The 26,323-nt window shown below is 42.7% G+C and overlaps 1 protein-coding gene across 1 annotated transcript; it reads right to left on the bottom strand.

Annotated features, from left to right (window-relative positions):
- Positions 1 to 168: 168 nt before the first annotated feature.
- igfbp2b (insulin-like growth factor binding protein 2b) lies at positions 169 to 25,434 on the bottom strand. Its single transcript, XM_080479093.1, has 4 exons — positions 24,995 to 25,434; positions 13,346 to 13,497; positions 7,217 to 7,357; positions 169 to 3,497 (listed from the first exon to the last, which is right to left on the bottom strand). Exons 1-4 carry the CDS (start codon positions 25,350 to 25,352, stop codon positions 3,339 to 3,341), a joined length of 810 nt encoding a protein of 269 aa, XP_080335219.1. The 5' UTR covers positions 25,353 to 25,434; the 3' UTR covers positions 169 to 3,338.
- Between the last annotated feature and the right edge of the window lie 889 nt (positions 25,435 to 26,323).

Here is a 26,323-nt window from a genome sequence, read left to right on the forward strand (position 1 = left end):
CGGATCCTGCCAACTTATTCATGTATTAATGTCGTATCAAAAAGCAGGTCAGATGTTAGACTGGTGACCTGTCCAGTGTGTACCCTGTCTTTGGCCAGATAGCACCTGGGACCGGCTCAAGCCTCCCCGTGACCCCATGCTGGATGAAGCAGGAGCAGAAAACGGATGCGTATCATGTTTTATTCGGGCTAAAATAACAGTAGCAACACAGATTATTGAACATAAAAGTAGAGAGAACCAAGAAGCTGTAAGCTATAGCACCAAATGTTTCATTGTCACCTTCGAGTGATGTATGTTTGTCTACTTCAGACGAAAGGTCTGATTCACAAACATAAAAAAAAAAGCTTATTTTGGGGGTGTTTCATATACATGGAAACAAAAATTAAACATACAACTTAATATGAGAGATGCACCAATAACACTATCGGGTATCGGGTCTGATCCTTCACGAAGTGCTGGCAGTCGTACATGTGAAAGCTAGATACAACCAGACAACTATTACATGATGTCATCCATCAGTAACATCAGCAGAAGGCAGCTATGTAATAAGTACGGGGACCGGTACTCTGAATTGGCAAGTAGCTAAAGCTTAAAAAAGTGGTATTAGAGCATGCACACAACATCTGTTTTATTATGATGAAACCCAAGATTTCCTGCCCTTTTTGTTCATTGTCTTTGAAAAAGTGTCAGTGTGTTTGTGTCTCCCTGTGTTTGTCCGATGTTCCCTGCCTTCATCCACCGTTAGCTTGGATCAGTTCCACTTCCCAGAACCCCTGAACCTGTCAAAGAGGAATTGGAGATTGTTGAACAGAGATATCTGAATGTGTCATGCATGCTTCACTCTGTCTCTTCGCCTCCTGTGTCTGATTGCTGGCTGATGTGTTTCACCCATACCCGAGTGTGTGATTGCCTTCACCTTGTGGCTGAGGTGGATGCCGGGCGTCATCTGTGTGCTCTGGCTGTTGGTTTGTCTGCGTTTCCATGTTGGTAACTCGCCAGTCTCTCAGTCTGTGTTCTACACGTTTGGACTTTCCACTGCCTCTTTGTTATCTCCTGAGGATTTTGGTTGTTTGGTTTTTAGTTTTTTTTTCATGTTAGAATAAAATGGGTTTCTGCTCCACCAGCGGTTTCTGCCGTCGTGATTCCCGAGCTCGTTTGATATTGTCTTGTCAATGAGTGAGCAATAATCGCCGTCCAATTTAAACAAAATGAAACTATATGAAAAAACCTATAGCTTGGACTTTAACACGTTGATTAAAAATACTAAATCGCTGGAAAAAATATTGCATTTTAATCCATCACAAATCTGATTGCACCTGTAAAGTCTTTGACATACTGATGTAGCAGACAAACATAGACATAGTCTATCAGTAGAAAACTTAGTTGACTGTCTCCAGACCTGGCACTTCTACTGGTGAAGGAGGTCCTTAAACCATTAAAATAATCAGAACTCACGGCATTTACAACTTTCACATGGTTTGGTTTGTGACAAACGGCCGTGGTGGCAAATCCCTGCCAAAATGGGTACAAATGAGATCCATGCACGCAGATGTAAAAGACGCGTGGCGGGCTGTGTTGCGTGCGGCTCCTTTATGGCTCCTTTACGTCCGTACACGTGGATTTCATTTGTTTGCACATTTTGGCAGGGATTTTTTCCACAATAATGACTGATTTTAAACAATATGCATACTGAGAGGGCCTTCCTGAGTGTGCCAATGATTATGCCGGGGCGTGCCAACTGTGGCACCAGCGCAAAAGATTGCCGACCCCTGACATAGACCACCCCCCCACCCCCTGCCGTCGTTGCCAGTTTTGAAAGAGAACCTGGTCTCGCTGGTTGGATGAAATTCAGAATGATGTGCGGGCAAATGTCTTTACATGTGGAGGACAGATGACAGATGACCTACTATTCTTGACCCCCATAAGGCTTCAGAATCATTTCTTTAGGTTTTGTGGTAAACATTTTTTGATTTCAATGAAAAAACAACTGTAAAAAAAATTCTTAGATTGATTGAAGACTTTTAAAGCAGGAGTTGGTTGAAAGGCAGAGTACACCCTGGACAGGTTAGAACTTACCTTACTATTACCTCAATCAGAAATAGCGAGTAACAAAGTATTTGTATTTTGTTACTATGCTAGAGTATTCATTTTTCCTAGGACTTTTTACTCGTACTCGCTACACGCCTGTACTTTGTATTCTTCAAAAGGCTTGTAATTGTTTTAACCTCTACATTATGCCACGTAACAGATGGCAGTTAAAATGAAAGGTGTCAGCAATGAAGCTGCAGAAGTTACAAAAATGAAAGCACAATCAGGTTACAATGATACTTGCTGAATACCAAGACATCCCCCATAATAGAACTTTTCAATGGAAATCATAGTTTTTTAAATAAAGTCAAGTCAGTTTTAGTTGTACCCGTGCAAACTACATTCTTTGCAATGTCTCTGCTGTTTCCGTGGAAACTGACTTTGTTTTCAAAACGTTGCTTTGTAAATGTGAAACTTTTCTGAAATGAAAATGACAAATGATGCATTTTCACTTGAAATGTTGTTTATGACTCATTGACTACGATACAAATTGAATCTCTAGTGTCTTTACTTCTATGTAAAAATCTGAATGCTTTTGGCAGATCTACAGCAAAGCAAGTATCAGTATGCTAACATACTTCAGTGACAAAAATTGTATTTCTCACCTAAAACGTCTACTGCCTTCTATTGTTTGAACTTGAAAGATTTGTAAAGATGTCCAACATGAAACTAAGAGAGCAAGTTTGCCCTGTGCTCATGAATTCTATATTTAGAGTAAATCAACAAGTGAGGTTGTGTCCACTGTTTGTGATGCTGCCCTCTAGTGGCAAATATTTAGGTAATACAGCTTTAATATAACTCAGCGACAATGAGTAGAGGCTTCCAACAATCATCCTTCAGCAGAAAATGGTTTCCATTATTTAAGAACTAATGCCATGTTGTTTTTAACCGGAACGTCTGACAAACCCGTTTTATTATTCAATTTAACTAAAGTTGGCATGAAAAAAGTGCCTCCAGCTGTTGAGTGAATGAAACTACTTTTATCTTGTATAAAGTAGACGATCTTAGTTTCATGAATGGCGAAGGAGACATCCCATTGCATTGTTTTGGTCTTGAATTAGGTTTCTTTCACCATGCTGCCTTTATTACTTACTTTGTTATGGTCATTGAACTTTGAACAGTGAACTGGAGCAAAGTGTCAATTAAAAAGAGTCTTTAAAGATGGGGACAAAATAAAATAACCCCCCCCACCCCCATTAGTCTGGATTCCAAAGGACCCTCAGCCCCTCCGTGATGAGAGTCGAGGTGTCCTAGCGAGATGGTGCTGCAGTGGGCATCGCTCTCAACAGCTCCTGAAACTGGTTACAGTTGGGATCCCCTCTGACTCTCGGCGTGGACGGAATCTGGACCCCCGTTAAGGGGTTAACACACCAACACTCGCCTCGCTGGCCATGGGTGGACATGTTGCACTGGGAAGAGAGAAGAAAAACACAAACTAGACAAGTTGGAAAACACTGGATGAAAAGAGGAGGGGGCGGCAAGGATGCACAGTGGGAAGCAGCGGATGCGTTAATGAAGCATGGCGTACGGTGGCTTGAGATGCGTGTGTGTGTGTGTGTGTGTGTGTGTGTGTGTGTGTGTGTGTGTGTGTGTGTATATGTGTGTGTGTGCGTTTGTGTGAGTGTGTATCTTCTAATGCCGGGGGGCGATTGGACGAGAGCGTGGGCTTTGGTTCGGGTGGGACAACCCTCACCCAATAACAGCCCGTTCCCGGGTCATGCCCCCTACACACAACCCCGCAGGCCCTGCACAGCCTCACATGTCATCACACACACACACACGCACACACACACGCACGCACACACGCACACACACACACACACACAAACACACACACACACACACACACACACACACACACACACACACACACACACACACACACACACACACACACACACACACACACATGCCAGTAGACCAGCCCCCCCGCAGAGCCCTACTCAGAAATGAGGTCGTAATTGAAGTGGACACAGTTTACGCCGCGCACGCGGGGCAGCCGAGGAGGGGACGGACTAAAAGAAAGCAGGGCTGGGGGGGGGGGAAGAAAGGACTTTCCATTTTCTTCCTTCGATGAGAAAGAACAAAAAGAGTGACAGTTACAGTAATTACCGCGCGACAAGGAGGGACAACTCCAAAAAGGAGCCGAGTGTTGAGGAGGTACAGTGTTCCTCCCTGGGAACCGAGGACTCCAGTCCAAAACAATGCTGTTGTTTGTGACCAGTGATGAAAATTGGCTGAGTGGTTGAGAGCCCTGCTTTAGGAAACTGTGGCGCCTATTCAAATCCTTCTTTTCTGCTCCACTATCCTCGCAAGAAAACACTGGATATGTGACCTTGTTTGTCCTCCCCCGTCTGATTTCTATGGATGAGCAGAGTTCAAGCCCCCGGTCGGAAGCACAGCTCGTTCCTCGGCTTAACAAAAAGAGCTCTTCCCATGAAGTCCGCCAAACACTTTAAGTGCCTTGTAACCTCAAGCTCAGGAGCTTGTTGCCTCGTTCATGATGACAACATCTCCCCGCGCATTGGCGTGTACGTGTATGTATGTGTGTGTGTGTGTGTATGTGTGTGTGTGGGCGCATATGTGTGTTCAAGCACAGAGTAAGAGCAGGAGGTTGTGGAAGTGTTGGTAAGAAAAAACAGACGAGGAGAATGGGGGGGGGGGGGGGGGGGGAGGGTTGTGGAGAAGGGTGGCAGGTGGCAGAAGTGAGTGGGAGGTTATATGTGCTCGCCAGGCTGATTTTGCCAGGCTGATAGAAGAGTTGTGTGTGAGTCATGTGAGTATGAAAGAAAACAGGGGAACTCCAACTTCTCAAAATGACATGTCATGTTCCTGTCAAGAGTAGGAAAAAAAAAAAAAAGAGGGGTTTAAAAATCTGACAGGCAAAAGGTGAACACCCAAAACAGGAAACATCAAAGATCAAGTTGCCTGAACCGAAATGCGTTGCACATGCCGGCGCAGCGATCTCCATTGATACCGATCACAGTGGGGGCTGTTTTACATCATCAAAGTCAGTGGTCACTACTCGCTATAGCTACCGGCGCAGCTTCAAAACCCCGATGACATCTGCAACCACTTGAGTCCCTCCGTGACCAGCATGATGCAGCGAGTCACCCGGCGAATCCCACAGGGCAGAAAACTGCAGCCACCGCCGTTCTCCACACGCCCAAAATCTTTCAAACATATCCCAATCATGGTCAGGACCTAATGAGTGATCTCACAGCAGGTGTTTTGCCCATTTGACAGCGACTGGAAAGCACCTGCTGTGACGCAACTGATGGGGACGAGGCCCTCATTGTGACATTTCAGAAAGTTTCCACCCACAGATTCTCGCTGCCCCGTGACTCAGACAAAACCAGTTTATAGTGAGATGTGATACAAATGATCCATCATCTCAACAACGGAATTTGAATCAATGCGTGTAATGAATAGAGGTATTTTTCCAGGGACATAAGCTACACAAAGTGATGCCAAACTCAGTCAAACAACACTCTATTATCCCAGGAACTGTTTATGGAATTTTTTTTTTTTTTTTGATGTGCGTCATTTCATAAACACTCCTAGAATTGCGCATGACATACTGTATTTAGGTATCTCAAGAAACTTTGGGGAAGTCCAGTTCTGTGGATTTGAACAATGATTGTTATAACTGATTTCAATGGGGTTTCAAATATTGTTCATTTCAACCAAGTTGCCGTGTTCCTGAGCTCAATCGGAGGAAGTGTTTTGCCTGGAAATAAGGTGCTTTTATTGTGTCTGTTCCTCACAAGTCTTACTGCCGGCAAAGTACTGTACTAACCTGGCGATATGACTCACTGTAGTACAAACCATTGATGAACTAAAAAGTGCTTGAGGCACATGTGAGTCAGGTCGGTGCGTCTGTTTTCCTCTCGTCTCCAGGTTGGTGGTTTCACTTCCTGTGTTAGACACCGACCCTGTGAATGTTGCCAACCAAACCTTGGAAAGTACCAAACAAGCCGATGGACGCCATTTGAAAAGCAGGTCTTCTGCTGCTTCCAAATAAGACCTGATGGGGTAGTATTGTACAAGAGAACTGTCAAATGACCTAATGACGCCTTTTCAATCAAACATCCCTGATATGGATTATGTAATGATAAGGTCGATCATTGCAGCAGCGTTCCTGTAGTCTTATCATCTGAGGCCACATTTGGACAACAATGTGTCGGGTCACCATTTTCGCGTTTTTTTTGTTTTGGAAAAGTTTTGCGTTTAAACAGCCCCGCTCTGGAGCGACTGACCTCTCCCCACCGGTGATGTCCCTCAGAGGGAAGGGTACGTCGGTTTGCAGACTCAAGACACCGTCCTGCATAATCCCTGCATTAGGCTACAACTGTCCATGTTGGGCTTGAAATGCATGCCTCAATGCTGACCGCATTTTGTCATGAAGCGCGCTGGTGAAACATGTGCTCGGCTGAGCCACATTGATGGACAGCAGATACTGTCCGAGAACTTTGCGACCTCACCTTGTAGTGCAAATCCAAGCGCTTTCATCGGCTAAATCAAAAGTGGCATTACTGAGCGTTACCATAAACATAGATGGAAAATGTATTTTCAAAAAGTTACGTTTTCAGTGGCTCCAAGAGACATTGTCAGGTCAGCCAATTCATAGCTGGCTGTGATAACATTTTCATTTAACTCCCGTCGCTGAGTAAACAACCACCGCTGTGTGGCGAAGCCATCTCGGTGCAGCCTTACCTTTTTGTCCATCTGATAGTTTGCTACCATATTTTGTGTTGTAGATTCTCTTTACAACCAATTTATAAACCAAAGCAGCAGCAGCAGCAGTCTTGACTTGTGACTGGGTTTCCAAAGTCTTTGCAGTGCATCATTCCCACATGCAACATAGTGGCGTTGAATGAGTTTTGAATGAATGAGGTTTCATTCATTGATTGTGTTTATGCTGGTGGATAAAGAATACATAAAACTAGGAGAGACGTTGTAGGTCGTATGAACAACTTTGGCGTCAAAAAGCAATTTCAAACGCAGCACAATAAAGATTACTTCCATTTCCTGTGTTTTCAGCAGTAAAGGGTGAATCAGAGAACAAAATCCTGGGTAAATTCACCTTTCGGCAATGTTCTCGCTCATGTGTCATTCAGTGGCTCACCTGTTTGAGGTTGTACAGTCTATGTCTGTCACAGTTTGGAAATTTGAGCCCGTACAGGTTCTCCAGCGGGCCTCTGTTATCCTCAGAAGTCATTTTGGAGATCTCCTCTAAGACCTTGTCCAGTTCCTGCTGACAGGCGGTCTGAAATGATGACGGGGGAAAAGTATTAATATCGGCACCGGCTCCTCAGCCCTCATTGAAGCAGACAGATAAAAAAACAGTTGAATTAGTTGTTGTCAGAGTTTATTTATCAGAATAAACCACTTTCGACTGGCTCGTGAGGAGAGCAGAAGGAGAGTCGGGTTAAGTTTGACTGGAAGCTGGAGGCCGAGGAACGTGTTCTGTCCAAGAAAAAGAATGGCGAAATGAAATACTGGTGCATATCTTGTAAAAGTGTCACAAATATACACATTTATAGCCAAGATTTTTACGAGGCGATGTTAGGCGAGCAGCATGTCCTGCCAGTGTTATTGATGTGAGTCCTGCTGAGTGGAACATGAGTGGCTGGACGTCTGAACCCGCATGGTGGCCGTGGCCACACACGTGTATCTGTGCAGGCGCATGTAAAATACCAAATATTGTAATCCTGTATGTGCTGTTGCACTGGGAACACACACCGACGCTGTCGTCATGTGTGCACAGTAACGAACACACACACACACACACACACACACACACACACACACACACACACACACACACACACACACACACACACACACACACACACACACACACACACACACACACACACACACACACACACACACACACACAGAGGGTATCAGTGTGCCTGTGGGATCAAAGGGGTCCGGTCTTATGATTAGTTGGCTGGGGATGAGAGAGAGGTGCAGGAGGAGGCACAGTCGTGCCATGAACCTTATCAGACATCTGAACATATGGATGAACAGTACGCTTTCTCTTACTTCTTTCTTTCAAACCCTCTCTTATATCACTTTACTGCTCCAGACCGTTGTATAATAAAGACACACAGTTCAGTGTATTGAACTCGTGGTTTGAATGCTGCCTCTTTACTCCCACATTAAAGTTTCTTCAAAGCAAATTCAGAGGTTTTCATATTCTTTCTACTTAAACATGTCAAAACACCGTAAATCAGGGGAATCAAACACATTTTAGTTCAGGGGCCACATTCGGGCCATTTCCATCTTGATGGACCAGACCGATAAATTTGAACTTTAAAGTTTTTCTTTGTGGTAGGTGCAAGCATATTTGATGGAAATGCATATATGACCCAGCGGTGGCTTAGAGGTCAGAGGAGTGAACTTGGGATCTGGTTCGATTCCCACAGGGTCATCCCCCATCGGGTCATCTCATTGCACTGTGAGCGCCGTAATGGCCGCTCAACACTCCTACTGTTTCGGAGAGCTTCAGTGCGAAGAACAAGCCTCGGTTGGCAGAGCGGTCTCCTTTGATCGGAATGATTGCATGTGGGAGCCACGTCCATTGGTTCAAGAAGTATTAAGAATATAATATATCTATTCTATCCTATCCTATCCTATCCTATTCTATTCTATTCTATTCTATTCTATTCTATTCTATTCTATTCTATTCGGGGGGACTAGATTAGAGCCTTATGTTTCACACTCCTATTGAGTTTCCTTACAATAACAACTAAAACTTGGTTCCTTGATGTTGCCGTGAGATAGCAAGATGCACTCTGCACCAGACTTCATAATAAGACCCATACATATGCTGATGGGAGCAAGTTTATCTTACATAGTTGGTCTGTGATAGAAATACACAATTACTTCCGGTCTTGAGCATCCGCTACCTTCATTGCTTGCTCTAAATTGAACAAACCACCAGGGTTTGTCAAAACTTTCAAACATGTTTGTTAGTTTTTAACATCCTTCCAATTTGTTTCACACAACAATTAAAACCTAGTTTCCCTGCACATGACTACCCTGTCATCAGAGCCTACTCCTATGCCTTGGGACAATGTATTTGGACGGTGATCCACCAATCTGTGACTATTTGAACACCCACTCTGGCAAACCGAGTCACGGCAGCCAAAGATACGACCACGCTTTGATTTGAAAACAAAATATTTTGTTTGCAATAGGCTTTCCCAACAAGATTTTAGAACTCCTTGGAGATTACGTTCCACGTTGAAAGTATTACATTACATCATTACTGTAGCCTTCTTGTCAGCTGCACATTCATGCAGCAAATCCAAAACTCAAATGCTTCCCAAAGGCGCAATTCTGGATCAGGTGTGGTGTCTGTGAAACCAATAGGAACCGAAATGATCTTCTCTTCGGTTGCATTGGACTTCTGCTGGATGATTGGTCGGTAGCATGATCGCTATAAATGCTGTATTTGGTCCCACATATATCTGACCTCACATGACCACCCACAACGCAGCGCGCCCAAGCTGGACAGCAGCCGTGAAGGCCCTCCCCCTGACCAGCTGCACGACTCCTTTTACTGCATTCCCTCTTTTGTTGTTTCTAATGATGTTGACAATTGTATCACCCCCGCCCCGCATTCCTTCTTCTTGTTTGCTTGATTTTGTTTTAGTTTTCCTGCCGGCGAGAGTTAAGTGAGGGAGAAAATGAGCAAAGCGAATCATTGTTTGCGTTAATGGAAACATATATAAGGGCCTCCACATGCACAGCCCCCCGGGGCCCTACCTCATTTGCATAAAACAGATTATCTGAGCTTGTGTGCTGCTGCTACATTGAGGGTTTTCCAGGAATTGTTTTTTTGGCAGGACTGTGTTTGGGACTGTTATGTATTGAGCGAGTCGTAAAGAGAAGAAGACAAGGGGCAGAGGCATTTGTAAGCTATAGATTGCATCAAATCACCAAAACGCATTCCACATGGGGAAATACAAACAATATTGCTGTACATAATAAAGAAGCACATTATGAGGCCTGCGCAACTGACGTTTTTTTTCATCCACGCTTACTCTGCATCAAGACAAAAGCACAAGTGAGGACACAAACCATGGCAAAAGTAAACAACATCTCCTCATCATGTCATCTGTCACTGTGGGGGATTTATCAACCAGCAAGTGAGCAGCAATTTGTCCTGAGAATCAATGTTTGTGACATTTGTTTAAAAAAAAAAAAGTACATGTTATCTTTGAAATTTTTACAATTTTCTTGGTGGTTTGGCCAGATTGGAGTCAGTTCTGGCCCATGGGCCTTATGTTTGACACCTCTGATCTTGAGCTTACGTATAACGTCAACTCCTGCAAAACCTCCCGTTTAAATGATTCCGATTAAATGACTTAAATTCTAAGACAAATTAGGCATGATAAACCCTCTGAACATGGATCAGAAACAGATCTAATTCCGGGTCAACACTGCATCCATCATGTTGTGGTGCGAATTGTGGCATGAAAGCCAATTTAAACATCAATTTTCTCACAGTGATGAGACTAAGAGGCAGAGTCACTTAGTGAAAATCAAATCAAGTCAATGCATGTACGCCAGAGTCTTAGTTGTCAGAGTTTGAAGTTTTTAATGTTAGCAATTCTGCATGTTTTCTTTGAAATCTTTTACCATTTGCTTGATCCTCTTGCTTTGTCCCATGGGCCTTAAGTTTGAAACCCCTGAGTTAGTCCTTAACTTCACGGATCAGGTTTATTTCAGCAGCAAATGTGGGATCTGTACATCAGGCAGACAGTCAGTGTACAAAGCCAGCTATTTTTATTGTGTTGCAGATCGTGACTCTAGTCGCATTATATTGTCTCATATCATCTTTTTTGCGTTTTACGTACCTGACCTAACAGTTGTGCATGACAGCACTTAAAAGGGTGCTGTGAGTCATAAAAGTTTATTGTCCCATCTTCCACCTACCAAAGTTAATCTGGAGCCATAAACCGTATTTATTCGTTCATGACACAGCTTGTGAGCCTTTATACAGGATCCAGATTTGCTATAGAAACTAAATATGCATGTTATTTTACAAATATGAATTAATATTGTTAATCGCTTTGACATTGCATTACTGTATATAGCTGCTGCACTTACTAAATCCTCTCCATACATCTAACATACAGGTGGGCAATCAGAGTTAGCGTTGATGACAAATGAGTCTTTCCATTGAAGAAAACCTCCTTTCCTTTTTTGGTTGTAACTGTGGTGAGCGTATGGAGGGTTGGCGTCACAATCATAAATCAGCTGGTGACAGGTTGTACGTAATGCATATTTTAAACGACACAGTGATGAAATATTATTTTACTTAAGTGTCACATTTGTCACCGCAAACTGTCAAAACAGAAATCCTTTTGAAACAACAAAACTGAAAGTGAAAAGCACAGTTTTCTTTTGTGGAAGCCTTCAAGGAGCGACTGCAGAGAGTCTAGACCAGGGGTCTGCAACCTGCAGGTCCAGAGCCATATGTGGCTCTTTAGTTCCTCTGCAGTGGCTCAGACTCTTTCTGAAAGTTATATCAAATTAATAAGCAATTTTCATCTTATTAGTTTCTATTTTAAAATATATATTTGCATACCTTCTTTTCAAAAAGACTCCCCATGCTAAAATGGTTAAAAAGGATCAAACTAAGTCAACAAACTGCTAAAATTGCTAAAAACCAGAACAAAAAGTTTTAAACTGCCAAGAATGGAGCAAAAACACATCAAATGGCTAAAATGGCAAACATGACTCGACAAAATTGGTCAAAAGTCAAAATGTCTCAAATTACCACACTGAATCAGTTAAAAAGGTTAAAATCGCTAAAAATGGCTACAAAACAATTAAAAAAATTCTAAACTGAAGACATGTAACCACATAAATAACTTTATACACTGTGATCTTTTCAGATTAAACAGGTTTTGTGGCTGCAGAACAAATTGATTGGCTGGAAAGTCACAAAAACGATTATTTTGATGGGAACAGAGAATTTTCCAAGGATTCTGTGTATTTCTGCACCAGTGTGTGTTTGTTTGTGTGAAACAGTGCCCAGAGGAGGGCACCACTTTACCAGAGTTCATTATCTCCTGCAACAGATAAATGACCCTGTCACAACACTGTATGTTGGCCTTTGATTGATGTGGAAGAAATGCACGGCGAAGAGCTCCACTTCATTCAAATGCATAACATTTCTCTCAGTGCGGCAGCCGTAACACTCGGAATTTAATTCATTCATGTGAAAATACTAAATACTAAAACTATTAAGTTTAAGAGTAGACTACAAGTCGATTATTTATCTTAAAAAAGACCAATTTAAAAGTTTACAATGTCGCAAGGATATGGTCGTTTTGAACATAAAACTCCTGTCCGCAGTATACAGGGAAAAGAAATGACAAAGTGTCGGGCAAAAAAGAAAGGTGAATCCGTCAAAAAGAAAAAATAACAGGGAATACTGAGAGAGGTACATCAACTGTGGCTCCATTGAAGCAAATGGACAATTTCACCTTTTTGAGGTGAAAATCTGGCTCATGTCCGAAACTTTGCAAGCTGAAGCGACACCAGACCACGAAACACCCCGAGAAGATGTATAAACCCAAAGAGTTTATCCTCAGAGGAGAGGAATTCATCGTTACCGATAATATAAGTGTATTTCACATACAGTGTGTTCTGACGGAAATATGTTCATTTGGTCGTTTCGTAACTTAAGGATATCGTTTCATTTCGAGCAAGACGCCCCCACATGAACACAAAACGACAAAGCTCAAAATGAAAACTCAAAAATCAGCCATCACAGACCACTGCAAGAGGAATCACTATATCATGGGGCGAATCAGAACATCGGAGCAAGGAAGCCATAGAGATCAGGAAGAGACTCCACGGACCAGGACGAGGGGGGCCTACGCCCTCTTCCTCACCTGAGGAAGAGGCGGGGGCGTGGTCAACTGATAAAACGACACGTCATATGACGTGAGGAAGACACTGGAAAAAATCTTTCATTACTAATTTGGCGCTTTAAAAGTAGCAATACCCTATAGTGTGTAGTGAGCTTCCTTCATTTTTCATGTAATTGTACAGGGTGCGGTGGGGGGGTCGCCTCGGTCCCTCAAGAAAAAGGTTGGGAATCATTTTCACAGAAAACTGTTGAGGAAGGCTTACTCTTAAGTCAACAGGGTTTGGCAAGATTGCACCAACGTTGAAGACATCATTTCATAATAGCTTAAAAAAAAATTCAAATACTAGACCTCACCTGAAGGACTTTCTGGGTTCGTGGTTCCTCCGGCTGGTTCAGCTTCATCTTGGTTTTGCGGTCGTTGTGGTATTGTTTTTTGGCGGACTCCTGCCAAATCCATGTGTCCATGGCAGGTCTCCTGGTGAATGGACTCTCGGTTCCATGCACCTCTGCAACACACACACACACACACACACACACACACACACACACACACACACACACATATATATATATATATATTTTTTTTTTATTATGAAGCATGCAAACCAATTTAGACACGCAACTAATCCACAGCATGTGTCCTAAACATATTCCAGCTTGAAAACAGACTTCAGGTTCCAAAGAAAGACATCCAAAGCTCATTCAAGCTTTCTGGTTCTGATCTGAGTGGAACGTTCAACGCTCGACATGTTCCTAGAAATCCTTTCTTTTTACCAAGAGAGAGTTGTTGGAGCATGAAAACAATCTCTTGCCCTGCTTTTAGGTATGTACTTAATAGACAGGCACACAAAAGCTCCCTCACGCTGTCTGCTTTTTACACTCACTCTCACATTCGCTCCATTTATCTATTCTTTAATCACAAGCTGCCATTATAGGGCAGACATTAGCAGACAGCTAGCAGTTTTCTAATAACAGGCCCGTTTACAAGTCGTCTTAATCCTGGAATTCGAAGACAAAGTTGTTTCGTGTCCTCGGGGCATCCTGTGTCTTTCATACCTCATGTAACTAATTCTATGCTGGACGGTCAGGCGTTGCAATGGCTGTAATTACTATGGCGACAGCGCGACTTGTCCACGCGAGGATCTTTTTTTTTTTTTTTGCTGTTGCGTGACATCAAACCAGCTCTCTTCTGAGCGCCGGGGTCATCGAGCAAGTGTGTTTCCATTTGTCGTACCAAAGTGTGTTTGTCATTTGGAGGTAGGCAAAACACAACGGCGAGCGAGTGAGGTAATGTAGAACAGGCACACAGCAGGATCATAAACAGCCCGATAACGAAAGTGTATCGAAAACACATTGCAGGGGTTAAAATCTGCGTCGACATTTATCAACCTGGTAGTCACCGGCCGTGACACACTTAACCAGGATATCTGAGAGGGAAGCAGTGATTTATGGGAGTCGAGCACGACTGCCTGTCACCGCAGGTGAGTCTGGACTCGTGAGGACGAACAGCTGATGAAGAGTTCTTCGTGCTGAGTCAGGGTTCTTTCGGGTACCTAACCAACGCGCCAGAGGCTGTGTGTGTGTGTGAATGTGTGGGTGTGTGTGTGTGTGTGTGTGCGTGTCTGTAATTAGTGCTGAGGCAGAATTCTGAGGCTGTAAATCACACCTGGGGGAAAGCCCGCCCCCTCCTCAACGATCTTCAGAGCTCCTTACACAAGCAATGGCACCGTCTGAGTGTGTGTGAGTGTGTGTGTGTGTGTGTGTGTGTGTGTGTGTGTGTGTGTGTGTGTGTGTGTGTGTGTGTGTGTGTGTGTGTGCGTGTGCCAGCCAGCTGTATGAACTTAGTAAATGAAGTTTTTACAAGCAAAATTTGGTGTCACTGCAGTCAATGTTGATAGAATTTCCTTTATGCATTCTTTTTGTTTGACTGAGGACCAAGGGCTTGTTTCCGCACAGCTGAAACGCATGTTAAAGCCAGGTACTGTCAGATCGCTGTCTGCCCCTGTGTGTCTCACCTCACATTTCCAATTATCCAATTGTCTTCACCTTGTCAGTTCATGCGCTCCACCTGTTGTTCCTCTTCCTCCCCTGTGTATTTAAACCCCTCTCCCTCGCTTGTCTTTGTCAGTTTATTTTGTGTTTTCCCCGTTCCCTGCTCCTCAGTGTTGTCTGTGTGTGCGTGTTCTGTTTTTCTGGACTCTTGCTTTGTTTTGGATTTTTACTCCCTTGACCTTTTGTTTCTTCAGTAATCTCTGACAATATGTCCTGCAGTCTTGCCATGTTCTAGTCACTTGGAAAGCTCCAACCCATTTGTTTTTTCTCAAAGGAGTGACGCCATTGAGTGGTCAGACACCTTGAAGTTAGTATTAGTTCAACCATGAATCTTAATGTAGTGGTACGTATTATCTGTGAGCTGCCATCTTACAAGTAAACCAACCCAGACACTGGAGGGTCAGGGGAGTTTGGGAGGCCTCGGGGCCAATTGTCCCATAATCCATCTCTGTTCAGGATCGGAAAGCATTCCCTCAGTTGCAGCCATCAAATTAAAGAGAATTTGGAGCCACAAATTGAAAGCCAAACTACCAGTTAGAAAATGTAGAAGTTTCCTGAAGAGCTACAAATAGAGCTTGATTGGGATGAATAGCCTCAAAATTGTGTACTGCAAAAGACAAGGTTGCACGATTGATGTGTGTGCCCGTTTCAAAAGCTAACTGTCCGTTCTTTCAAAGAAGAGGGGGGAAAAAATGGTTGACGCCAAATACTTTTGTCAGTTTCCATGAATTCAAGAGAATCCCATGAATTCTGGATTTTTGTTTGTTGGCTTGATGGTTAGCGATGAATTTGGCCACACGCCTGTGATTGGTTTGAAATGCTGCGTCAATTAATCAAGTACATGTGTGTTTGTGTCCAATAACCAGTAAGATGCGACATGTTGGAGAGGTGGTTTACAGCCCGATTGGCCCGATCTTCACATCCTTTTTGGTTCAAATTCAGGCGAAGACGTTCTTGGCATTTTGCGACGCGCAGCAGAATCCTTCCAATCAGATAGAGTCCGTTCCTCGTTTATCCGATTGGCAGCGTGCATCTTTGCACTTGCAGACAGTGTGGCCACGAATAAAACCCTAAGTTTCATGAAGTCAAGTTATGTTCACCGCAGAATGTCAGCGATGGCTAGAAGTCACAAAATCCAACCTCCAGCTGAACACCCAAGGTCCGACTTTTGTTTCCAAGTTGTGTTACGATGTACGCTATGAGTGCAAGAATCCCTCACGTGGGACGCTTTTTGGGGGAACACACCAAGAAAGAGCCAGATTTATTTTTGTTTGAACTTTTATTCACATAGCTGCTGTCAGAAATACACACGGCACAGTGGAAACTGATAGGGGTTTTCACTCCCCCCCCATCCGAAGTGTTGAATCGTTTTGCAATATAAAATGAAGCAGGAATGCCACATCGTGGTCAAGCGAACTACAGTATAGACATGCTGTAAAGGTCTTCAATGGTTGTGTTTAAGTCCCTGCTTTCTATAGACACTTATAGGAACTCATGACAGCATTTTCCAACGAGGGGGAAAAAAAAAAAGGAAAACACAAGACTTTAGCCAACAGCTGTCATCTAAAAACTGTGTTGTTGATTCTGTCTCAGTGCCATAGAAACTACCTGTCTCGAGCTGTTGGGAGTGTTGGCTTTGGGTATTGCCTTTAAGCAATGCTTTCACAGTTCTCTCATTGCACAGAGTGAGTAATGTCTTTCCAGAGTTGCTTAGCATTAATGTATTTGCCTTGTTATCGTATACAGTGGAGCTGTGTCTCTCAGACTCAACTGGTCTTTGGTGGCCCAGAGAGTGACCTTGCAGTGCTTTCAGCCATTGTCTGGGGAGATGGTTCCTCTTAAGGCTTCGACCACTTCAAAGGTTGTACGGCTGGCGAATGCACAAAAAGCGACAGAATAATGAAGATCCCCTTCAGACCTTTTACGGTTAGCTCGCTCTTTCAACTCCTGATCTTGCTCTGCGTCTGTGTGTGTGTGTGTGTGTGTGTGTCTGTGTGTGTGTCTCATCTCAGCCAGTCAAGCTGCCTTTGTAGTCAAATGGACTTTTTCTTTTTTTTACAAAATGCATGCAAATGCCCATAGACCAGGGGTGTCAAACATATTTCAGTTCAGGGGCCACATGCAGCCCAATTTCATCTTGAGTGGGCCACACTGGTAAAATAGTGCCACACTTTAAAGTTTTTCTTTGTTGTGCTTCAGAGTATAAACGGATGAAACGGTCTATATTTACACTAAACCAAACATTTACTACAAAAAATGACTACAATCTCGACATAAATTTTGATGAAACCTTGTGCAAAATTTAAAAAAACAACAACCTTAATTCTTAAGTTTGCCATCCCTGACATTAACAGAAGTACAACCTGAACTCCATGATGATCCTCTGATAACTGTAACCTTACAGCAAAAAGACACTTTTAGATTGGCTGTGCAGCTTCTTCCATGTTTAGTTTGCATGTTCTATCTGTGTGTGTGAGAGAGAGATTTTGTGTTTGTCTAACATCTCATTTAAACTTCCAGTCCTTTGCTCTTACCCGTACAGTATTTTTTCTAATATTTTTTGGTTGCCCTCAGGTTGACTCTCGTTCTGTCTGCGACCCAGCTCTTTGGAAGTTCAAACATCTTCCTCATCATGATTGAAAAGGAAAAGTTCTGGCTGGAACAATCATTACCATAGGTGGGGAGATGCGGTTGTCACTTCTGCGTATGTCTGAAGCACAAGAATGAACAGTGAAATGTTGAACCCAAGCCTTCTGCTCCTTCTTGTAACAGTAAACTCAACAGAGCCCCACGTTTGATTTTCTTCCGGTTTGTTTCATCGTTTTCACTGCGTTCGCCCCGTGGTCGACTGTAGCCAACCTTTCCAAGTTGTTCTCTGCTTTTCGCCCATTGTCAGCTGAGATCTCCATCAAATCCCAGAAACACAAACTTTACATAAACAGCATATCACATACTAAGCAGTCTTTATACCTGTCGAAACAGTCTAAAGAAATTGAAAGCTCACCGATCCAATGTAAATGAACCCATTCTTCTGCGGTTTAGTTCACTTACTCTGATTGAGAATGCGATAACCTTTCCTTTGACCTGCTGGTTTCAGTGGGCCGCCATGTTGGACGGGAATCGTATGACGTGTCTGTCAGATTTTTATCCACGTTCTGTGAGCAGCAGTACACATCCTGTTCCCTGTTTTAGAGCGTCCTCCCTCCGATGGCAGATGCTGGATTGTTTTTTTGTTTTTTTTCTTTTCGAAAACGGGTCTTAAATACACAATCCAGTTCAATTCAATCACTATATTTGAGTAGTTGATCCCTAGAGGAAATATATATTTGAAGGACTTCCTTTTTCTTCATACATACTTTTACATTTACATATATAAGTTTTTCATGCTTGTTTGTTTCTATGCGTCTTGAGTTTCCCCTGCGGAACAACTACTCAAATATAGTGACTGAATTGAACTGAATTGCATTTTTTTTTTTTTTTTTTATAATACCACTTTTCGAAAGAGCACAATCCAGCAACCTACACATTTGTCTCAACCAGTAAAAGTCATTCCAGAACAAACATGGCAAATTCTTTTGGAGGGGCAGACATTTAGCTTTTCTCAAAGGAAGGCATTAAACTCCCACATGTAAATGCTCTATCAAAACTAATTCTCCCAGACACTTAAATTGCAATCGCAGCAGGGTGTGCTTAGCACCACACAAGACGATGGTTTAAAGAAATGAAAACAAGCTATGACCGTTTTTTTCTTCTTCTTCTTCTTCATAGCAGAATGATATACGAGTGCAGGCCGACCATTCTCCGGCAGCATCACGCAGCGGTGGTGATAGGTTTACAACCTACACCCACCTCTGGGCAGGGTGGTCTACCGTAGATTTCACAGAAATAGCCACAAATATGTATCACTGTGCACCTTCGACTGCGAGGCTGCAGTCAATCACACTGCAGTCTCTCTTGTCACATGTGAACAGGCTCTTTTTTGTCCCTGATCGTGACCTTTCGGGGCAGCGCTCTCTGCCTGGTGGGCGGGTAAGACGGCACCAGTCTGCGGAGAAGAGCTGCTTGTAAGGACACATGAGCCAGTGGTCCTTCCCTTGGCTGACTCTTAGAAACATAATTCGAATAACAAAGAGGCTGTTCTTTGGGTGGAGTAACGTTTTTTTTTGATACTGAAGAATGTATATATGGACATGGTCTTTTGAAATATATCAATATATAGCGCTGAATACATAGATGTGCTAATAAGGTCCCATGACTTCATTGGTGGAGACCAAAACAGGATAGATGAGTCAATCTGTGGAGCGAATTAGCATGTACTGTTAACTTGCTGCAGATTTGTCATGTCGTAACCACGATTCAGCTTTAATCCTTCAAAATGTCCAGAGAGACTGGATGAGATTACACATGAGCTCATATTCAAGTGTGTCATTTCAAACGTTTGATGTGTTTTTCTTCGTCCAGTTGTGAATGAAATAATAGGACATGATCAGTCTAACTGATTACATCCTGAATCTTTTCAGAACTGAGCTGCAAGAGAGAACTATGAAGTTTTTAATTTTAAGCACGATGTGATTTGCTCGTTAAAACGACACACACTTCAAATAAGGAATAAATTACGAGTCACTATTATTGATGTGATGAATGTTCTGTAAGTTGGTTGAGTTAGTAGTGTTACTGGAAGGACACATGAAAATAATTAAATAGGAGAGTAACTTTTGTACTTTTGCCTCCTTGACAAATACAAAAAAGCTGTCTGTGTGACTCAGGCCCCGGAAGATGCTCTATCAGCAGTATGTAAAAACAGATTCCTTATCTAATCATATTGCCCAAAATAAGAGAGTGCATGCTCAGAGACACACTATGTGCAATCACTGAAAAAATAATAGTCATCCACCCATAAAGAGTTTTCGAAGATATGAATGAAGCTTCAGATCATATTGATACCAAAGACAGAGAGCAGCTCGGCTGTGCCTCCAAATGCCTAAAACTTCAGGGATTTTAGCAGCGCTACTAAAATCATAAAAGTAGTCAGTTCCTGATGTGTTACTGCCAACACTGTTGGCTCGACGGTAACAAACCATAAAACAATATTCACTCCTGAGGCTGCAGTATTATGCAAGATGTAACTCCTCAACTCTTTTAAGATTCGGGAGAAGGAAGGAGGGCTATTTACATCTCGGAATGAGTCCTCGCAGAAATGCAGGCGCCCACATGCCAACGCCCACCCATCATGGTCCCTCATAGTTTCACCTTTTCACACGTACTGGGAGCAGAACAAATCTACATTTAATATAATTAAAGAGCTGAGAGCATGAGGGAGCAAGAGAAGGCATGTCTCAACAGAGGCTCACCTCCGGGGCACTGCAGGGCTCCACAGACCACCGACAATACAGGGATGAAGAGAAGGTGAGAAAAAAAATTGACTGAAAAACACCAAAAAAGAGTGCACGGTGCAGAGCCGACGTTGAGGATTTGTATTCGCTTGGATGATCCTCAGTTTTCTTACGGTATCCATACGTGGCTGCCGACATGTGGTTCGGGTTAAACGGAGAAACAATGGTAAATTTAAGGCTGGGGAAAAGTGGCAGTTGCAGTTCACAAGGAGGTCAACGTTAATTGCAGGGCTGGGAGGAGATGCGAACTCCTGTCTCCTGCACAAAGATCTGACTCCCTGTGCACCCATCAAATACTTAGAGAGCCACACCTTCACCTTGAGCAGAGCCTCGTAATAACACACTCACACTGGCTTCAGTGTCAAAGGTTCGAATGGGACAAAAGTTCAGAATGCTTCCAAAATATAAATGGCTTACCAGCCCCCAGTGGACCAAGTCTAAAAGAGAAGCAGGTAGAAAGTACAAATGAAGAGATGGGCGGATGGATTAACAAACGGGCTGGCAAGTGGATGAATGAATAAAAATGGATGGATGGACAAGGAATAAATGAGGAGTGGGTTGGGCGGATGGATGGATGGAGAATAAAGGAGGAGTTGGTTGGTTGGATGCACCAATGCATGGATGGATAGGAATGTTTGGGTTTTATTCAGATAATATAGCTCCTATTTACTGAAATCTTTGTACTATAATGTGCCATTGGTCAACTACATTTTCTTTAATAAAAGAGCTCAAGCCGATATTAAATACACATGTCCTTGTTTTCTGTAACATTTATAATGTGAACATTTGCAAATTTGTGACACGTGTAAAGGATCAGGGGCCAATAGCGGTCATCAGGTCAGACGTTTGCGGGGCATACAGGGCTATCCACTCAGCTGTAATGAAATATAATTGCACTGAGGGTCACACACCAAAAAAACTCCAACAAGCAGACATGTGATAGACATGTGAAAGTTGTGCAAACTTAGTGCAAACCACAAGCTCGAAGGATGGTCATTTTCAACATCCTTTAAATGTTCTAACTGCTTTGAATTCCAAATCACAGCACGAGAGTCCAGACAAGTCAAAAGCGCTTTAATAAAGTCTCAGCAGCTTCAGTTGGCTTTGTTTTTATTACTCTCTTCTATTAAAACCTTGGGAGTCCATAAAAGATCTAAGAAAGATTCCTGCACAAGAAATGAAGAAAACACTTCTGCTCTGTGTTTTATTATGTGAGAATGTTTCTGCATGAGGCATGTGCGAGCAATTACACAAAGGATCGGTTTGAGTAATTAGGTTTCACCTGTTGCAATAAGAATTATTCCCATGCAGCTGCAAACTGAGAGTCGGCGGGAGCATCCTTTATTCTGCTGCATGTTAAACTATAGTCTCATGGAAATTAAAGTTGAAATCTTTAACTCTAAAGTGCTGTTGAACTTTTATTCACTTTCGTGGACATGAGGCTTCACCTCCACTGGGGAGCTCCAGTGGCCCAGAAGCGTCAATGCAACAGCAAGAGCCATAACGGAAGAGTGCAGCGGTCTGGATTTGCAATAACTTTTGCAGTTGTGCTGTGGCTTTTGTAGTTGCATTGACCCTTCTGGGCCACTGTAGGGAGCACCCTGAAGGCCCTGTTCACACAACAAAGTCTCAAGTAAAGATGCATCGTGTTTGCATTAGCAATGTTCCGTGCTTATGCGGCAACATACGTAAAATGATGCAGCAGAGACTCTGAATAAAAATAACCCAGTTCTTCATAGACACATCCCAAACAAGTGTGCAAAGCCTCGAGCATCAATCAGACAGGATCAGGAAAAAATATCACTGTTTCTAGAAATACTACATAAGCAGCACCTTATTTTACTTTGTGTTTATGTGGGAGATAATGATCAAGTTACCAAAAATAAGCAGTAAAATACTGTCCAATAAAGGGCAATGAGTTACGCCTCCCTGCTCCAGCACCATTAACAATAGCTCACATCAGAATAAGGAAGGTTACAGACATGTTACGGGTTCATCGAAGGGATAGTGCCTGTTTGCGCTCACAGATGTGGGCCTGCCACTGCCTGCCAAACACATTGCATATGTCAACATTCATTTTCAGGAATCAATAGTGACCCTTTGTCCCTAATAACTGTAATGTGGGAGAGCAGAGCTTAACATTTCTGTGTCCCAGCAGGATTTCTGCCTTGTGTGTGTTTTGGGTAGTTACTGTGACCAAATGTGTTTGATGTCAAAGTTGTTTTGTTTTTTTTGGTCTATTTTTTCTGACATTGAAACGAGTCCTACAGTAAAAAATGCAGAACTCTGGTTCAGCTTCTTGGTGAAATGTTCTCACCCTGGTGTTACACACCATGCCTCGGTATGACGGCAGGTCACGACTAGCCGGCAGGCTGATGCTGGCACACGAACAGAAATTATTAATATACCCCCTGATGAATACTGGGAAGGTTTGTGTTAAATTACAGTAAGGAAGGTACTTGGCAGAGCGGATCGATCTACAGAACGGGTTCATACAGGCCCGACACATGCTGTTCTGTCAATATTCTGTTTGAGTAACACTGACAGAGATAAGATTTGATCAGAATCAATAAATTCCTGTATAGAACTAACACACCCCTGGAGTAAAGGATGCAGGTATCAGGTGATTTCAAACAGAAACAAAAAAAAAAGTTGTGATGTTTTGAAGTGACTCATTGGTTCATTTAACGTAAAAGTATAAGGCAGCAGAAAACTGTAAGAATATCGCATAAGATACACCTGATATTTATTATCTCTTTGCAGCATCTTAATGTATTTTTAATTTTTGGGGGGGAAATTCCCAAAACAATATGATCTGGATTTTCCTCTTTAAATGCTAGTTTGATTACACAATGCAGCTTGTTTTAAATAAAATATAAAAAACACAAAAGGTGAATTATTTCCGATATCACAAATGTTTGTTGACGATGAACAAAGATTGAATATTTATTTATCACGTGGTGCAATTTACTGACAAAATCATCCCGTTATTTTCCATTTAAATGAAATTTTTTTAGTTACTTGACCAGAATACACATTGGAAAGGTGACCAGATCCATCACAGGAAAAACAAACGACCACACACACACACACACACTCACATTCACATCAAGGGGGAATTTTAGCGTCACTAATTAACCTCACATGTTTTTGGACTGTGGGAGGAAACCAGAGTACCTGGAGGAAACCATGCAAACTCCACACAGGAAGGACCCGGTCTGTATTTAAACCCATGACATTTTTGCCGGAGCACTAACCACCGCACGGCCCTAACAATTGTTTTGTTATACAACATTAGATACACTTTCATCACCCATATTTGTATGTGCGCCACAACAATAAAAAAACCTTCAACTTGATCTCGATTTAGAAAAATCCAGGTCTGAACAAGATTAGGGTTAGTATTAGTGTTCAAGAGTTCGTGTAAACAGAGATGAGGCCACGACTAAGTGCTCATCCTGGTTCCACATTCCTGATCTAGGTATTACTGTGCACAATTGTCACCAAACAATACAAATACATAGCCTGCTGTTGGCTTATGTGGTCTTTGGTACAAATACAGATTGAACCCTGTGAGCATGATATATTCCTACCAGTATGTGCACTGCCTTTCTTTGTTTCCACAACAATTTTCATTGCTTATTATTGACTGATCTTTTGAAAAGACCGATCCACAAAAATGTTATCCCTTGTTTAGAGTTCAAAAAGACATTTCAAATGTGGAAACTGCAATAGGAAGCATTTTTGGCGTGAGAAATGATGGCATGACTGGTTTGCACAGAGTCTAATTTGATTATGGTCAAAAAAGATTTTATTACAGCAGAATTAAATTAAGTAGACACTTCTCCTTCCATTCATTTGAGTGGCTTATTATTTATAATACGCTCTGCTAACTTAGCTGCTACACCTAATAGGTACCTTTATTACATGAGTGTTGTTGTGAGCTAAAAATATGAGGCTGTTGTAGCTGGAAATAATGTTTCCTCAATTATATTGGTGACATTGTGAGTGACAAAAAAAATAAACCCCAAAATTTCCATCCATCTTCGATGGTGGATTTTTCCTGTTCAGAGTGCTGCAGCTAATCTAGAACTATTTACTCCCGCCGTGATGCACATGCACAGTGAAGCCCGACTGTGTTTAAAAGAAGCTGCGGTTTCCAAGGAGACAGATTCAGAGCAATTTTGAAAAGTTGTGTTTTCCTTCGTTTCCACGGAAACAGTCGGCGCATTTTCAAAAACTTTTCTGCCAATTCCATGGAGATGGGAGTCGGGGTGTTTTCAAAATGTTCCACGCTTTCAAAAAGCTGCCTTTTCAGTGCCCCTGAGCACCGTTGTCATGGAAACTGACACGCAATATGCTAACGTCACGTAAACGGGGCTTCAGGTCACCAAAGGAAAGCCATGCAAGAGGAAGAACATGAACTGGAAGAGGGGAAAATGTTTTTAAAAAAGGGTAATACATCTCTCCGCCTGACATTTTTCACGCTGTACAAAGTCTCCTATTATTTTCAATTCACCAGATCTTTTTTGTTCGAAAACAAACAAGAAAAACTTACCATTTGTTGCTTGATGATCTGTATTGGGTTCGTCTACGTCCACTTTCTGTCCACAGCGGCCAAAGCCCTGGATGAGCTGCTGCAGGGGAAACTCTGCGTCGATGCTGGGGTAGCACCTGAGGCCGCTGGAGCAGCGCGGCGTGTACACCCCGCACAGCTCACCCTCCATCCGGGCGCACACCGGACAGCAGCCGCAGCCCGGCTCCCTCACTATCTCGGGACATAGCGCCGTGACTTTGGGACACGTATCCAGTTGCTCGGCGGTGCAGCTCGGGCACCAGAAAGCTAAATCCCCGAGTAAGATCCCGGGCAGAGCAAAGTATGCAAACAGCAACCCATAGGTGAAATATATGATCATTATACCTTAGGCGAAGCTTAGTAGCGACTACTGAAGACAGCAATGATCCATGGGAGGCAACAACACGAACCTAATGATCTACTGAGGGTGGACGGCGTTTGGGCAAACATTCAGATGACATGGTCCTGTTTGCTCTCATATTACTGGCTGACTCTGAACCAGTGGACACATCCTGGAATTATTGATTTTGGTTTGTTGATAGGATTTTTGAAAGTGGATTGCGAGGTATTTTGTTTCAATAGAATCTCAAAACAGCTCCAGTGGCTCCTTTTTTGGGCACAAATATATGGATTATTCATGCGGATGATTCCATTCCCTGTAATATAAGAAAAAAAAAACTGAAATCATTCAATCCATTCCAGCCAACTGTCACGCAGGAACCTCAAAGCAATTTATGTAAAATTCCAGTTGGCCCTAAGGGCCTGATGCGTTAATTTTGGCAGCCCTACTTTAAATGTACCTTTTAAAGTTTTTGCTTCCCATCACCATGGAGTGATTGGACAGAGATTTTCACTTCAAGCACAAAATGAAATGTGATAACACAGAGTTGGATGTGTTGGTGGAGTGAAACAAGTCAAATTTTGGAAAGAGTTCCCATTAATAATTGATAAAATAGCAAGATAATTGGTCAGAAGCCCAAATATTGCAAGTACAAGACACAAAAAATCTTGGAATAAGGTCTGCAAACAAAAGTGGTGGAGAACCAGCTGAGGTAATAACTCAGTCCATAACAGCTGGGTCCCTACTAAAGGCTGAGCTGATCTGCCCCCTTCTATTCATATGTCCAGTCATAAACGGTTTTCCGATTGTAGTGAGTCACATGGTGCATTAATCTATTATCATAAGCTCTTCGCATTAGTTTGCACGACTTTTACATATTCATGGAGGCGAACGTGCTAATTCAATATTGTGTTTGGAACATCTGTTGCGTGCAACCTTCAGTGCGTCCCATTAGAAGACCAGCTTCCACG

This window comes from Lipophrys pholis (genome assembly GCF_963383615.2).
Source record: "Lipophrys pholis genome assembly, chromosome: 13".
In the NCBI taxonomy this organism is placed as follows: domain Eukaryota; kingdom Metazoa; phylum Chordata; class Actinopteri; order Blenniiformes; family Blenniidae; genus Lipophrys; species Lipophrys pholis.